Source organism: Rhinatrema bivittatum, chromosome 4 (assembly GCF_901001135.1).
Source record: "Rhinatrema bivittatum chromosome 4, aRhiBiv1.1, whole genome shotgun sequence".
Lineage (NCBI taxonomy): Eukaryota > Metazoa > Chordata > Amphibia > Gymnophiona > Rhinatrematidae > Rhinatrema > Rhinatrema bivittatum.
Window position 1 is genome coordinate 163,887,602 of NC_042618.1, and position 16,023 is coordinate 163,903,624.

General features: G+C 47.4%; 1 protein-coding gene across 5 annotated transcripts in view; it reads right to left on the bottom strand.

Moving 5' to 3' along the window:
* Positions 1–16,023, bottom strand: part of HGS (hepatocyte growth factor-regulated tyrosine kinase substrate) — a 95,959-nt gene that overhangs the window by 34,643 nt on the left and 45,293 nt on the right. For 3 of the 5 annotated variants that reach the window (XM_029599105.1, XM_029599104.1, XM_029599102.1), the window contains 6 exons: positions 15,485–15,583; positions 15,229–15,324; positions 9,370–9,408; positions 9,105–9,257; positions 8,639–8,852; positions 1,606–1,778 (listed from right to left, as the gene is read on the bottom strand). In XM_029599105.1, the coding sequence (XP_029454965.1) occupies positions 1,606–1,778; positions 8,639–8,852; positions 9,105–9,257; positions 9,370–9,408; positions 15,229–15,324; positions 15,485–15,583 (774 nt within the window). The remainder of the gene's footprint in view (positions 1–1,605; positions 1,779–8,638; positions 8,853–9,104; positions 9,258–9,369; positions 9,409–15,228; positions 15,325–15,484; positions 15,584–16,023) is intronic. The other 2 variants (XM_029599106.1, XM_029599103.1) reach the window with 1 other exon arrangement.

A 16,023-nucleotide genomic window follows, 5' to 3' on the forward strand; every position in this document is an offset into this window, starting at 1 on the left:
GTTTAAGGGTCTCCAAGTTGTGGTACTTTATTGTTGAGACACAGTACATTTATGGCAAATTTCATACTCTTACCCAGAGGATGCTTCATCTTACAACTGGATAGCGAGGATATCACGGAAGTGCACATAGCGGCTAGTCTCATGTACAAGGTCGCGTTTCACTATTGATAACTATATGAATATCGTTTTTTCACCTTCCCAGAACTCATATATATTATTGAATGTACCACCATTTCTATGTAGTGTTGGTTGATGTTCTGTATTATTTCAAAAATGGTTAATAAAATCTAATTTACCAAAAAAAAAAAAAAAATGTATGTGTACAAATTCAGAGTGTCCAGGTGGGACGTGGCGATGCGCACCACAGCCCGTGCGCACAGCTTTTCCTATATCGCGCGCTTTCAAAGATGTGTGCACAGGTACGTGCCTGATATTATACGCACACTGCATGCGCAGAGCAGACACACTGCGCACAGACATCCTACGGAGGGAAAAATGGCAAGCACAGAAACACACGCAAGATGGCACCACCGTGGCCTACCACGCAGTGTGCTGACCAAGCATATAGCAGACCTAGCCCACTGGGGGCTGCTCAACCTGCTTGGAAGCCCAATTCCCCTTACCCCTAACAGCAGTGGGAACGACATCAATACGGTGCACCGAGCACAGAGACCGAGGGGAGTCCTACCGAAACTCCATCTAATAGTCTCTGAATCGGGAGATAATCTTCCTTTTCTTTTTTTTTTAAACTTACCTGGGCTCAGTGCTTACAGGCCGAGTACGGAGGCTGTCTCCAGCTGCGGGTGGGAGAGGGCTTTGGCCGTCACCACCATGCTTGGCTTCCTGCACCCGCTGTCTTTCAACTGCTTAAGCAGCAAAGTCCATGCCAGGAACAGGCTACCGGACCAAGGCACACCCTCTGAGGGATCTCTGAAATCACCTCAGGAATTCTCAACTGGGGGAGGGCCCTTTAGGTATCGCCGCAGGAGAGCAGGGCTCAGTTTCCTTCAATTTAAATTATAGAATTTCTCCTTATGAAAAGTACAACAATCCCCATAGGGAGAGGTACGTCCACCATATGCTGGAGACGGAGAATGGAGAGCTGAGGTCACAGCAGGGCTATATGTGAGGTAGTGTCAGCTTTGCAACCTGACTCAGTCTCCATCTGCTGGCATGGGAGTATAACCCATTGATCCTGAGTCCATCTGGCTACACGCTAGGAAACTCCTATTTATCACAAACATATAAAACAAAAATCAGAGAAAGAAAATTTTTTTCACTCAGCACACAATTAAGCTGTGGAATTTGTTGTCAGAGGATGGGGTAAAAGCAGTTGGCATAGTTTGGTTTAAAAAGGATTTGGCCAGGTTCCTGGAAGAAAAGTCCACTATTAGCTATGTAAACTTGAAAAAGCCATTGCTTATCCCTGATTATGAGCAAAAAGGAATGGATCTGTTATTTGGGATCCTGCTGGGTACTTGTGATTCGGATTGGCTGTCCAATGTCAGGTACAGGATGCTGGGCTACAAGGATCTTTGAACTGACCCAATTTAGCATTTCTTATGCGAATGTTACACAAATTTAGGGAAGAGTGCTTCATGTCACCTGCTTTTTCTGCCTCATGATCTCCAGTTTCTGTGCCAGTTGTATCTGCCGCTGTCGTTCAGCCTCTGCTGCAGCACGTCGCAGTTTCTCATGATGTTCCTCCCGCAATGCATTGAGAGCTCCCCGGGCATCTCGGATCTGTGCCAGCTTGTCTTGCAGACCCTCATAGTACACTGCAGGGAGAAAACAGTTCTAGGAGGGAGTGTGATAACAAGGAGGTTGAGGCTTTCAAGTACATCACCAAAAATCCCCATGTGAAAAAGCCAAGACAATCCCCTGGGTGAGATGTGTTACAGGCTAGCCATCTACTGCATAGGGCCCCCTTCATTCACCGCCCCGCCCCCCCCCCCAGGGGGTAACCACCTACTGCACAGGGCCCCTTCACTCACCCCCCCCCCAAGGGGGTAGCCTCCTATTGCACAGGGCCCCTTCACTTCCCCCTGGTTACATCCTGTGTCTGCAGAGTTCAACCAGACTGCAGAAAAGCCTGTGGTGGCGCCACATCCAAATTCTGCTCTCCTATCACCACTGAAAGCTTGGGCACACGAGCTTCAGCAAATACTACTGATAGTATTAATTCTGTATTTCTATTATGCATTTTCAACTTAAATTTAAGGCAAATTATAACAATTCAGAGAAGGTAAGTCCCTTCTCAAAAGAGCTTATAATCTAAGTGGGTACTTGGGGCAAGAAGAATGACTTGTCCAAGCTCCAGAAGTGGAATTTGAACCCTGACTTACGGTTCCCTATTGCTTTAACCATTAGGTTACACCGTAATACATCCACACAACAAAAACAAGGCAGGATTTACACGAAACTTTACACAAAGCCCTGGGTAGGTGTTCTTACATGTCCTCTGTCTCACAGAACAAAAAAAGGCACTACAAAGCACAAAGTCATTAAAGATAAACTTGAAGTTTGGACTCCTTGGACCTCTGGTCTTCAACCTAACCAACTCAACTAGGACTCTCTCTTCACAAGCATTACAGGAAGAATAAACACATTACCCCTGGTAAGAACCAGAATAAGGAAATGCAAAATATGCTTACTACTGTGTAACAGTACATCACATAGGCAGATGAGGCAGGATGTCACCAGGACCGAACAAAGCAAGGCAAAGCAAGATAGGAAAAATGGTTATCATCTGCTAATTTTCATTCCTGATATAACACAGATCAGTCCAGACAAGTGGGTTTGCATCCATACCAGCAGATGGAGGCAGAGAAGTAAAAAGCTTTTCAGACACTGCTACTTAACAGAGTGCCATCTGCAGTCCCTCAGTATTGCCCTCTACCCAAGCGCCAATGTAGAGCCATCAATCAACTCAAGTAACAACTTCCCCTCCTACAAAGAAACTCAGGTTGGAGCCCCCTGAACTGGAGCCTCATAGCCAAACAAAGAAAAAAAAACTCCTTTTGGTCCAAAGGTTCCAACTATATACAAAACTAATCTCTGCTCTAAGGAACTAAGTCCAACAATGCAGGGGATTTATTTATTTATTTAGAGTTTTTCTATACCGGCATTCGTGATTAAAAATCACATCATGCCGGTTTACATATAACAGGGGGTGTGAAAATAGAAACTGAACATTGACAAGTGCAAAGAGTTCTTAAAGTTACATTATAACAGGGATCGTATAACTGGGGAGAGAAATAGAGTAAGATAACAGAGCAGTTAGTATAACTATTTACATTATATTATGAAGTCTCTTATAAGATATTGCTGTCTCTTGACTTGTCTCTTGATGGGTCTCTTGACTGATCTGTGGTATTTCAGGAACGAAAATTAGCAGGTGAGGACCAATTTTCCTTTCTTGTTCATATCCCAGATCAGTCCAGACAAGTGGGATGTACCCAAGCTCTCTACACTGGGTGGGAACCCGAAAGATCCGTTCGCAGAACACACTCACCAAAACTAGACTCTTTCAGTACCCGCACGTCTAACCGATAATGCTTGGTGAAAGTGTGAAGGGACAACCAAGAGGCCGTTCTACAAATCTCCTGTGGCGACACCAACTAACACTCTGCCCAGGATGTTTCCTGTCCTCTGGTTGAACGTGCTTGCAATCTCTCCAGGACAGTCCGACCCTTACAGAGATAGGTCGAAAAAATTATTTTCTTTAACCAACAAGCAATAGTGGCTTTAGAAACCTTAGTTCCTTTCTTTGCACCTCCGAACAAGAAAAAAAGATGATCTGACTGCTGGAAGTCATTAGTGACCTTAAGATATTGTAAGAGACTCTGATGAACATCCAGGAAGTTCAGTTCCCTTGCCTTTGGTCCCTCCCAGCCAAACTCTGGAAAGCTGGAAGCTCTACTGTCTGGTTGAGGTGGAAAGAAAACAACCTTCAGCAAAAACAAGGGTACAGTCGCAGAGACACTCCCATAGTCTGAAATCCGCCGAAACTGTTCTCTACAGCAGCGGTTCTCAACCGGTGTGTCGCGACACACCAATATGTCGCCAAGCACCAACTGGTGTGTCGCAGCTCCCAGTGTCCCAAAGGCCCAGTTATACTTCCCTTTACCTTTTTCCTGCCCCCGCAGGCCAATCGGAAGCGTCCTCCCTTCTTCCTGCCAGTGGGAGGAGGAAGCCGCTGATTGGCCAGTGGGGCAGGAAGAAGGGGGGCTGGGAGGAGTGGCAGTGTCCAGGCCTGTGGCGGCGAAGAAGCCCGACCCTGTGACCGCCATGGGCTGGAAGTGCTGAAATTAAACACAGCGGCGAGCCACAAAGAAAAGAGGCCAGCTGCGCCAGGATTTCCCACTTCCAAAGCGGTAGGGAACCGCGATAGAGTAGGGATTCCCCAAAGCGGCAGTGAGTAGCAAGCACGAAGAGGCCGGTTGCTCTAGGGATTCCCCCCCCCTGATGCAACAGTAAGTGGCACTTAGCCATGCTGATTACAGATGGGGCAATTGGAGCTCCCAATGGCCGTAAAAGCAGGCAGATGGGGGGCCGTGGGAGCCTAGGGATATCCTGACAGCCAGAAGAAAGGCTTGAGTGCTGTGGCATATTTTTCTAAAATAAATGTTTGCTGCTTCAGCGTGGCTGAGAAGGCAGCGGCAGCCCTGGGAAATCTGCCACTGCGAAATTAAAGGGGAACACAGCATTGGGGCTCTAAGCAAAATGAGTGTGAGAGATAGAGACTGGGCAGGGAGGTGACTGGGGTGTGTGTGAGAGAGAGAGACTAGTCGTAGGGTTTAATTGTCTGACTGACTGGTGGGCCCTAAAGAAGAGGACCGTGAGGACAGCTTCAGCAGACACTGCTGCTCCTGGTATGTGCTTTCAAGGGAAAGGAGTATGAGAGTTGTTGGAGAGGGTAAGTAAAGATGGCATTTTAAGTTTATTTTTCTTGATTGACTATTATGTGATGTGTCTGCTGTTTTGAAATATTTTATTGATGTTTGGAAAATTTTAAATAATTTTTATGAGTTTTAATTGTTTGACCTTATTCTGTTCATTAGCTGTTTTGAAACATTTATTAGTATAGTTTTACAATTATTTCTGTGTGGGGATCTATAGCAGCTTGGCTCATTCTGTTTTCCTAATAGGAGGTATATTAGTGTTTAGGACCTGATTTAATATTTGTAGTGTTGCCGTTTCATAGATAGGGTTGTTATGTGTTCCATAATGCAGGTGTAACTTTGTGCAGATTAATTTGTATGCATTATTGCAGATCCTGGGACTGTTGAGTGCTATATTTCTCTAGTTTTGCACTGGATGCAGAGTGGCTTTTTTTTATTTTCCATTCCAGTTTGTCTCCATATTTATAATGTGTGGTCTTTTCTGTACTTGGTGGAGAGTGAGTGAGTGAGTGAGTGAGTGTCTGTCTGTGTGTGTGTGTCTGTCTGTCTGTGTGTGTGTGTCTGTCTGTCTGTGTGTGTCTGTCTGTCTGTCTGTGTGTGTCTGTCTGTCTGTCTGTGTGTGTCTGTCTGTGTGTCTGTGTGTGTCTAAGGCGAGGTATTTTACTAGCATGTAGGCAATTGTATCAATCTTATTTGTTGTGTTTTCTCAATAGGATATGCATTAGTGGTAAATTATTGCCATACTGGGTCAGACCAAGGGTCCATCAAGCCCAGCATCCTGTTTCCAACAATGGCCAATCCAGGCCATAAGAACCTGGCAAGTACCCAAAAACTAAGTCTATTCCATGTTACTGTTGCTAGTAATAGCAGTGGCTGTCAACTTAATTAATAGCAGGTAATGGACTTCTCCTCCAAACCTTTTTTAAACACAGCTACACTAACTGCACTAACCACATCCTCTGGCAACAAATTCCAGAGTTTAATTGTGCGTTGAGTAAAAAAGAACTTTCTCCGATTAGTTTTAAATGTGCCACATGCTAACTTCATGGAGTGCCCCCTAGTCTATTATCTGAATGAGTAAATAACCGATTCACATCTACCCGTTCTAGACCTCTCATGATTTTAAACATCTCTATCATATCCCCCCTCAGTTGTCTCTTCTCCAAGCTGAAATGTCCTAACCTCTTTAGTCTTTCCTCATAGGGGAGCTGTTCCATTCCCCTTATCATTTTGGTCGCCCTTCTCTGTACCTTCTCCATTGCAATTATATCTTTTTTGAGATGCGGCGACCATAGCGAACAAAGTATAGCCACATCTTATCACCTCTAGAACCTACTGGTCCAAAGTGACCCTGGTCTACTTCCTGTAAAATCCTGTCAAGCGTCCCCCGACCACTTCCTCGAGAGAGTAGACCAATTTGACTTAATTGCGAGGACTTACTACCTCCAGTATCTGAGTGGCACCATCTCTGGAAAGTCTTCAGGAACCCCAAAAGGACAGCTGCCTTCCAGATCTTTGCTTCTGCAATGTCGAAGAACTCATTAGGACAAAAATGCTTCTCATTCTGGAAACGGAAGCAAGCAGGAAAGGTCGTTCTGCCGCTCTTATCTTCTGGCAGCTTGTTTCCCTTAGACTCCCCCATTAACTGCTCCAGGTCCTCTCCAAATAGTAGCTTTCCGTTAAAGGAAAGACTGCAGAGCTGAGACTTGGATCACAGTCCGCTGACCAATTCCATAACCACAGCAGACAGTGTGCTGACACCACTGAAAACCTACTCCTGACCAAAGTTCGGATCAAATCATATAGCACATCGGCAACATATGCAGCCTCAGCTTCTAACTGGGCCGCCTGCTTATAATAGTCAGTGAAACCCTCAGCCCTCTCCTGGGCTTTCTATACCCAGCGCAGACAGGCCCTTTGCATCAGGCTAACATAGATTGCCGCTCAAAGGCTTAAGGCCAAGTCCTCAAACATCCTCTTCAACTGGATTTCCAAATTCCAGTCCTAAGCATCCTTTAGCGAGGCTGACCCCACGATCGGGATGGTTGTCTTCTTGGTAACCGCTAACACCGAAGCATCTACCTTGGGCATCCCCAAAAGCTGCAAAATATCCTCAGTTAAAGGATATAACTTCCATCATCACCCTGGCCAACTTAAGACCTGCTTCCGGAGCATCCCACTCCTGGTTCACCAGCTTAACTGCTTGGGGAGCAGAAAAGTCTTTGTGGGGGGGGGGGGGACGACCTTGAAGGCCATCCAGAACTGGTTCCACGCCATTATCTGATTCCTCCTGCAGTACCTTATTTCTTCAGGACATGGGGAATAAGGGGTCTCCACTCCTTATGGAACAGCTGGACCACCCACAGGTCATCCCCCTCCACAATTGGTAATCTGCTTGGGGTCAGTCAGATCTCAAGTTCTGTCTAGGTTCTTCCCTGACCCATTAGTTGGATCATCTCCAGGAACATCTGCAGATCAGCACCTGCCAGGTCATCACTTGGATCATCCTGCAAATCCTCGGAATCATCCAATTCCCCTTTCCCAATAGGATGGCTAAGACCCAACCGGCCAGGAACCCTTTAGACCTCTTTGGGTTCTGCAGCAATTTCTGACTTAGGCCCTACACCTTTCTTGGCCAAATAGGCCTTGTGCAGGAATGAAACAAAATCCTTGGCAAGTTCCTCCCCATCACTGCCCCCATAATCCGGTCCCTTCAGGACTTCCTCCACCTGATCCTCAACCCCAGCCTGCACTACTAGAGACAAAAAGGGGAAGGGAATCTCGAGGCTAAGAGAAGGTGCCTGCTTCCTGCCTGTCAGGGCAAAATCTCCCCCCAGAGGCCTCTGACAGGACCCTGGGATTGGGTAGCTCTCCTGTCAGCTGCTGGCCCCGAGGAAGGGCCCTCCCCCCACGCACAATCGATACAAAACACGTCCGAACTAAGCCGTTAGTGGCAGACACAACAGGCCCAAAGGAAAATTGGTTCTTCTTACCTGCTAATTTTCGTTCCTGTAGTACCACGGATCAGTCCAGACTCCTGGGTTTTGCCTCCCCACCAGCAGATGGAGACAGAAGCTTTGACCGACTCTGCCCTATACCCTGAGGTGCCACCTACCGTCAGTATTACATTGTATCAAAGCAGAACATCATAAAACCAATTAATACAATTAACCACAACATTGTGAACTTCATACTGGCTATGACTGGTGAAAAGAAAACCCGATCACTAACCCAAAGTAAGAGCAGAACCCTTGAAAACTTTTGAGAACTTGTCTGCAGAGAATATAAAGAAGTATTGAACGAGCGGACTCTCCGTTATCTCCATGCTAAAAAGGCAATCCCTGGGCTAAAGCTGAACAGGGATTGCCAATCCCCCTCTTGCCCAGCTCACCTGAGGGATGGCCCACTAAGGAACCTAACACCTCAGGGAGCATCTCCTCTAATCTTCTTTTCCTAATTTCTTCTCCTTCTCTAATCTTTTTTTTTTTTTTTGCTTGTCTGCAGGTTTGCATCTCTACTTTATGCTGGAGACAGAGTAATACAGTTAAGTAGTAAAGCCAGAAAAGCTTTTTAGTTTTCTGTCTCCATCTGTTGGTAGGGATGCAAAACCCACTTGTCTGACTGATCTGGGCTATGAACACATACTGACCAATACGAAGTTGGGAGGGGAAAAAAAAGGGTAGGTGGCCTGTCCAGACCCAGTAACCCCAGGGCTCCAGTTTCCCCATACATACGTCGTCTCTCGTCTAGCTGGTTGAGAAGCTCCAGCAGTTGTGGATGCATGTTGTTAATGGACTGGAAGAGGGAGAGGACGGCAGAGTCATTAGTGATGCTTCGGCCTCGCATATGGTTGCTTTTCATGCGGTTCACAAAGGTGGTGACAGCATTTTGCAGTGCTCTTAAGAACTGCTCGTGATTCTCCTCAGACTCACCATTCTGGTACTGCTGCTGAAAGCAAATGAATACTAGTCACACTCTGCATGTTCCTCCTTCACTCAGGTGTCACATTCCAGCATTATCCCTATCCACCAAATCAGTTTACCATGCTGATCCCTTCTGAAACACAGCCTGGCCTGCTGACTCCTCCTCTCCTTCCCCTATCATAACCTGGAATACTGCTCTTCCCCATCCTTGGTGACAATCTGCCCTCCTCCCCCCAAATTCTACATGCTGTAGAATAAGCTCTGACCCTTATCTTACCTCCACAACACTAACAACATTAGCTGGAGCAGAATGAAGATCTCCATGCTGAGGGAGGGGCTCAGTAACAGGGACAGGGGCTGATGGCGTGGGGCTCTTCCGCACCTCCTCCTGTTTCTTCTCCCAGTAGTTCCGGTTTAGGTATCGAGCCAACTGCAAACAAAAAAGAGGAATTCCTTACTCAGCTGATAAGTTGCAGTTCATCCCCAATGCCCCTGGGCTGAATTGCCCTTCGCCTCCAACCTATTGCCAGGGACTTCCTTACCTCTGGGTCTATTTCCTCAGCCAAAGGAGCAGAGGAGTTCTATGGAAAAAAGAGCAGAAAGTTAGAACCTCTGGGGACTGTAAGCCAAATACATCCACCCCTTCCCCTTTATATCATTATCACAGGCCAGATATGAGCCTCCCCTTTGGGGCTCACTTTACTTCAATCTCACATAGAACTAAATACAATTTGCTCTCTGCTTTGGAAATCATGTAGGATCACCACCAAAACTATAGATATTCCACACCAAAAGCAGCTGAATTGGAGAAATTACTTACCTGATAATTTTGTTTTCCTTAGTGTAGACAGATGGACTCAGGACCAATGGGTTTATGCTCCCCTGCCAGCAGATAGAGATGGAGTCAGATTTCAAATCTGATATCACACTAGATATACCCCTGCAGTGACCTCAGCCCTTCATTATTCTCTTCAAAAGGCACTGTGGACATACTATTGAAAAAAACTTGATTAAAAACTTGAATAAAACGAATAGCCGTAACTGTATTCAACTAAAAACACTGAGCCCCAGTAAGATTATAGATGCCCTGATCTAGGGACTGGATGACTGCTTACTTGTAATCTCTTGGAATCGATATCCCCTCCACGGGTGAATCTTTGGCACCGTTCTTGGGCAGCCATGGGCGGGATAAGTTGAGTCCATCTGTCTACACTAAGGAAAACGAAATTATCAGGTAAGTAATTTCTCCATTTCCTAGCATGTACCAGATAGACTCAGGACCAAATGGGATGTACAAGAGCTACTCCCGATCAGATTGAGAGGCTGCCCGCGGTCCAGTTAACACAGGCCTTGCAAAGGCTGTGTCCTCCCGGGCCTGGACATCCAGGTGATAGAACCTGGAGAAGGTGTGCAAGGAGGACGAAGTCGCCGCTTGGCAGATGTCGACAGGAGACAGCAGTCTAGCTTCCGCCCACGAGACTGTCTCAGCCCTAGTAAAATGAGCTTTAACCTGAAGGGGTAATGTCTTTCCTGCCTCCACATAGGCTCCTGCGACTACCTCCTTAATCCAGTGAGCTTTGCTAGCCCACGAAGCTGGTTCACTGTGCTTCCTTCCAGATACCACACCAAAAGCCTACTGACATTCAAATGGTGGAGGAGGCATCTGTGGTTGCTTATCTAGGGATGGCAATGAAATGGACTGATTCAAATAAAACTCCAAGACTACCTTGGGCAAGAAGGAAGGAACGGTACGAAGCTGTAACGCTCCTGGAGTTTTCTGGAGGAACGGTTCCAGACACAATGCCTGTAGTTCAGAGATGCGATGTGCTGAGTCTATAGCCACCAGGAACATTGTTTTCAGGGTTAATAAAAGCAAGGAAGACTGTGCAGCGGCCAAAAGTAGTGCCCTGCCAAAAATTCCAAATACTAGATTAAGATTCCACAAGGGAACCGGCCACCGATGGGGTGGCCAGAGGTGCTTCACCCCTTTCAGAAAACGGGCCATGTCGGAATGAGCCAACAGGAGGTTCTGTTCACCTCGCCCCTGAACCTTCAAGGAGTTAAGGGTCAAACCTTTATTCAAGCCGTCCTGCAAAAATTCCAGAATTAGAGGGATTTTGACCGTCTGAGGGGAAACACCATGTTCCTTGCACCAGGCCTCAATTATTCTCCAGACCCGCACATATGCTAGGGACATAGAGAACTTCCGCGCATGGAGTAAGGTAGCAATCACTGCCACCGAATATCCTCGCTTTGTCACGTGAGCCCTCTCAAGGGCCAGACCATAAGACATAATAGAGTTGGATCCTCATGAAGGACCGGTCCCTGCTGTAGCAGGTCTGTGTGTGGTAAAAGGTACAGGGAGGTCTCCACCAGGAGATAGATGCCTGGGCCAATCTGGAGCCACTAGTAGGACTAATTCCCCATGGTGCTCAATTCTGAGAATGACCCTGCCCAACATGGGCCACGGAGGGAAGGCGTATAGCAGCTCCTTTTCCGGCCAGGTCTGAACGACAGCATCAAACTCCAGGGTCAAGGGATCTCTTCTACAACTGAAGAAGCAGGGAACCTTCGCATTGTGAGATGCGGCCAGTAGGTTGATAGGAGACCCCAGCCGTCTACTAGCAGCTGAAAGGCTTTGGCCAACTACACCCACTCTCCTGCTTAGAAAGTCGGCTCTGACTTGTCTTTTCCTGTGATGTGGGAGGCTGAGATCATCTGTAGATGTATTTCTGCCCATTCCATAAGGAGATCTATCGCTTGTGACACTTGCTGGCTTTTGGTTCCACCCTTGTGGTTGATGTAAGCTGCCATTGTTGTGTTGTCCGAAATTACACGGACAGCTTGACCCTGGAGTATATGGCTGAATTGTAGATACACCAATCTGACTGCTCGGGCTTCCAGGCGGTTTAAGTTCCAGAAGGCCTCTTCCTTGGTCAAACGCCCCTGGGCGTTCAGTTCCCGACAGTGAGCTCCCCAGCCCAAGAGGCTTGCGTCTGTTGTGAGGACCAGCCAGTTCGGAGGGGAGAGAGGTACATCCCTGACAAGATGAGCTGCCTGCAGCCACTACTGGAGCCAAGAGCATACTTCCATCGGAAAGTGGAGGCAAATCGAATAGTCTTGAGACAGTGGGTTCCAACGTGACAGCAGGGAGCGCTGAAGTGGTCACATATGTGCTCTTGCCCACGGCACTACTTCCAGAGTTGCCACCATCAAACTGAGGACTTGGAAGATAGCTCCACACCATCAGGCGTATTGTGTTCATCAACAGACGCACTTGAGACATCAACTTCCTTATCCGTGTGGTCGGGAGGAAGACCTTGCCCTGTCTGGTGTCGAACCGGACTCTCAGATATTCCAAGTACTGGGAGGGTTTGAAACTGCTTTTGTCCAGGTTTATGACCCATCCGAGTTCCTGAAGCAAGGAGGTCACCATGTTAGTCACCTGGAGACTCTTCCACAGACTTTACCCGGATCATCCAGTCATCCAAGTACGGGTGCACCAGGACTCCCTCTTTTCTCAACGCTGTGCTATGACCACCGTAATCCTGGAAAATGTTCTGGGGGCGGAAGCCAGGCCAAAGATCAGTGCCTGGAACTGATATTGGCCATCCAGTACTGAAAAGCGTAGGAAATGTTGATGTTCTTGCTAGAGTGGAATATGAAGGAAGGCCTCGGATAGGTCCAGGGAGATTAAGAACTCTTCTGAATATACGGCCATTATCACGGAGCATAGGATTTCCATGCGGAAATAAATCACTCAGATATCAGCTGACGCTCTTAAGGTCCAGGATGTGGCGAAAGGAACCTTCCTTCTTGAGTACAATAAAATACATGTAATAATGCCCCATATTTTCATGGAGCGCAGGTACTGGGATTACAGCCCTTATCCCAAGGAGCCTTAACAGGGTAGTCTCCACTGCCTGCTTTTTGTGTTGGGTGTGGCAAGGAGATATTGTGAATATATCCAGAGGAGACTGAGAAATTCCAGCGCATATCTTTCTCGTATGACCTCCAGTACCCATTTGTCCAAAGTGATCTCGACCTCACTGTTGGTAGAAGAGGGACAGTTGACACCCTTATCTCCGCGTTCCGAGGGTGGGTCGGCAAACTTCATTGGGGGGTGGGGTCGTCATGACAAACCCAAACCTGATCTCTCTTGGGCTGCTGATTCCGAAAGGACTGAGACCTCCCAGCCCTGGATCAACCTCTCATAGGTGAGGGGCGCTATAACTGCTTTCTTTTATCTTCTGGTAGCTAGGGTACAGGAAATTCGCACCATTTACTGGCCAGCTTTTCCAATTTGCTTCCGAAGAGGCGTGATCCTTTAAAGGGCATTTTTGTGAGATTGGTAGTTGAGTCTGCTGACCAATTCTGCAGCCATAGCTGTCTTCTGGCCGCAATCACTGAGGCCACTACTCTAGCCGAGGTACAGCCTAGGTCCGAGCCAGTGTCAGCTAAAAAGGTGGCGGCAGATTCCATAACCGCTCTGGAATTCTCTCCTGAGTCATCCGCCTCCCGAGAGAGGCACAGGCATGAACGAGCTACCAGGGCACAGCAAGAAGCAATTTGTAAAGTCATTGCTATTGCGTCAAAGGCCTGTTTAAGGATGGATTCCATCCACCTTTCGTGCGCATCCTTTAATTTCACTCCTCCCTCCACTGGGATAGTTGTTCACCTAGAGATGGCACAGACCAGCACATCCACTTTAAACACAAATGTTCTCTTGCTGCGGATCCAGTAGGTATAAAGCTTCTAATGCTTGTCCACCTTTAAAACTTGCTTCTGGGGCATACTATTCCAGGTCAATCAACTCCTAGATGGCTTCCAGTACTGGAAAGTAGCAAGAGGCTTTCCATAGAGAAATCAGAACGGGATTCTTCTTTGGTTCCATTATAGAGACCACCCCAGGAACTCCCAGCATCTTCAGGGTCTGGGAAACCAGGGCCGGCAATTCATCTCTATGAAAAAGCCGTAACACGGTCCGATGCGGTTCTAAACCAGGGGGGATTTCCCCAAGGAATCTGGATCCTCCTCTTCGTCTGTGCCATCTGGGTCCCTGCCAGGGATACACTTGGTGAGTCGAGGCATGCCTCGAGGTCTGCCGATAGGACTGAGAGAGGGAGGGTTTATCAGCTGAGGTTCCATTCGAACAGGGGCAAGTGAGGCAGTAGACTGCGCCTGTACGAAGGCTTGAAAGCCTTGAAAGAATTCCACCCAAGAGAAGACGGCCGGGTCCATGCCTAGCCCAGGAGCTACCGGGGTAGATACCGCTAAATTTCCCTCTCCTCTGGATGACCCAGTCCCGGGGTTACTCAGATTCAGGATACTACTGGTTAAGGCTGTGGTTGACCCATCCTCTGAATGGGAGGAGCCGGGTTTAGCAAAGCCTGGGGGGGGGGGGGCCCAACTCTCCCTGGGCTTCCTTACAGTACTGACATAAGCAAGAATCCGGGTCAGACTTTACAGCCCTAATATGACAAGCAGCACAGAGAGAAAGGCGCTTATATTTCTTTGCTGCCAGAGCCATTGGCGATGGTAACTGCATGTTCAAATGGCTTGTGCTTAAAATTTTATGTGCACAGATTTCTGGCGCCTACGCAGGCCGCAGCGAGGTGCACGCACAGCCCATAAGCCCTGGACTCGGCTCTTTCTGGCTGAGTACAGAGCTGGTCTCCAGCTGCGGGGGGAGAGGGCTTTGCCTGTCACTGCCGCGCTCAGCTTCCTGCACCCGCTGCCTTTCAGCTACTCGAGCAGCAAAGTCCACGCTGGGAACTGGCTACCAGACCAAGGCACACCTCAGAGGGATCTCTGAAATCATCTCGGAATTCTCAACTGGGGGAAGGACCTTTAGGTATCACCGCAGGAGAGCAGGGCTCAATCTTTTCTCCAATTTAAAAGCAGAATTTCTTTTTCCATCCAAAAGGTACAGAAATCCCCATAGGGAAAGCATGTCTGCATCTGCTGGAGACTGAGAAATACTGAAGAGCTGAGATCACTGCAGGGTGGATCTAGGGTGAGCTTTGAAACCTGACTCGTCTCTATCTGATGGCAGGGAAGCATAAACCCACTGGTCCTGAGTCCATCTGGCCACACACTAGGAAAGTGTTTTTAAAGTAACTGTGAAGTCTATTAGAGATGTGTGGCTGAAGAATTATTTTATTTAGACTTTTATTCTTCTTTTCCAGGGTAGCACAAGGTGATTCCCAACAAGTAATAACAGTACAATATAAAATAAGAAACACACAAGTAGCCCTGCAACATTGCTGTAGAGAGCAGCCCTGTGACACCTCTTGCAAAGAGTGGCCATGGCAGCAGTGATTAGGACCAGTATGACTGCACCAGGCCCCATTCCAGCCTATAGGCAACTGACACAGTACTGAAGTATATATTAGTCTCACCACGGGCGAGGAATAGAGTGTGCTGGCCGGAGGTGCTGAGGAGGTAACCGGTATAGGGTCAGTCTTCGGGTACACAGAATAAGTTGTCTTCTGCCTCTAAATAACAGAATAATGTCTCAGTATTGATATAAACCTTCATGGACAAATGTTAAGTAAATTATTTTGCTCACAAAGAGGCCTCCATGCATTGTACTCATTCCTTCCTCCCTCTGCCAACTTTTTGGCCATTGCTCTTTTTCTCACTCCCAAAACTAACCACTCTCTCCTTCTCTTCAGCCTCAGACTGTGAGAGTGCGATGGCTAGCTGTAGCTCCTCCTCCTCCTGTAATGCAGCCTCATCCCTCTTGGGTGGAAGCTGCAGAGATAAGGGAAAGACAGGTTAACGAAGAAGAAATCTCATATACACCCAGAAAAGCCAGCCAGGAGAGTAACCACTATAGACAGTCTGGAAGCAGCAGTTTTGAGGCATGTATATTTAATACTGGCTGATCAGTTATGCTATCTCTTGCAATAAATGCAGGAGCAGACTGAACAATGCCTGGCTGCTCCCTGACCTCACTTCAGGAGTAACAAACAGAATCTTGACCAAAATTCAATAAACCCCTCTGCCCTGGAAGTTGCTTACCCTTCAGTTTATCTTACTGCAACAAAATGAACAAAAACAAATTCTCTGAAGTACAACATACCCTTTGGTGCATGGACACTGCAGGGTGAGAATGGCTGATGGACACAGAACTGAATTTTTATGACAAAAATAACAAACAAACCCCAGCAGGACACCTGACCCGAGAGGTG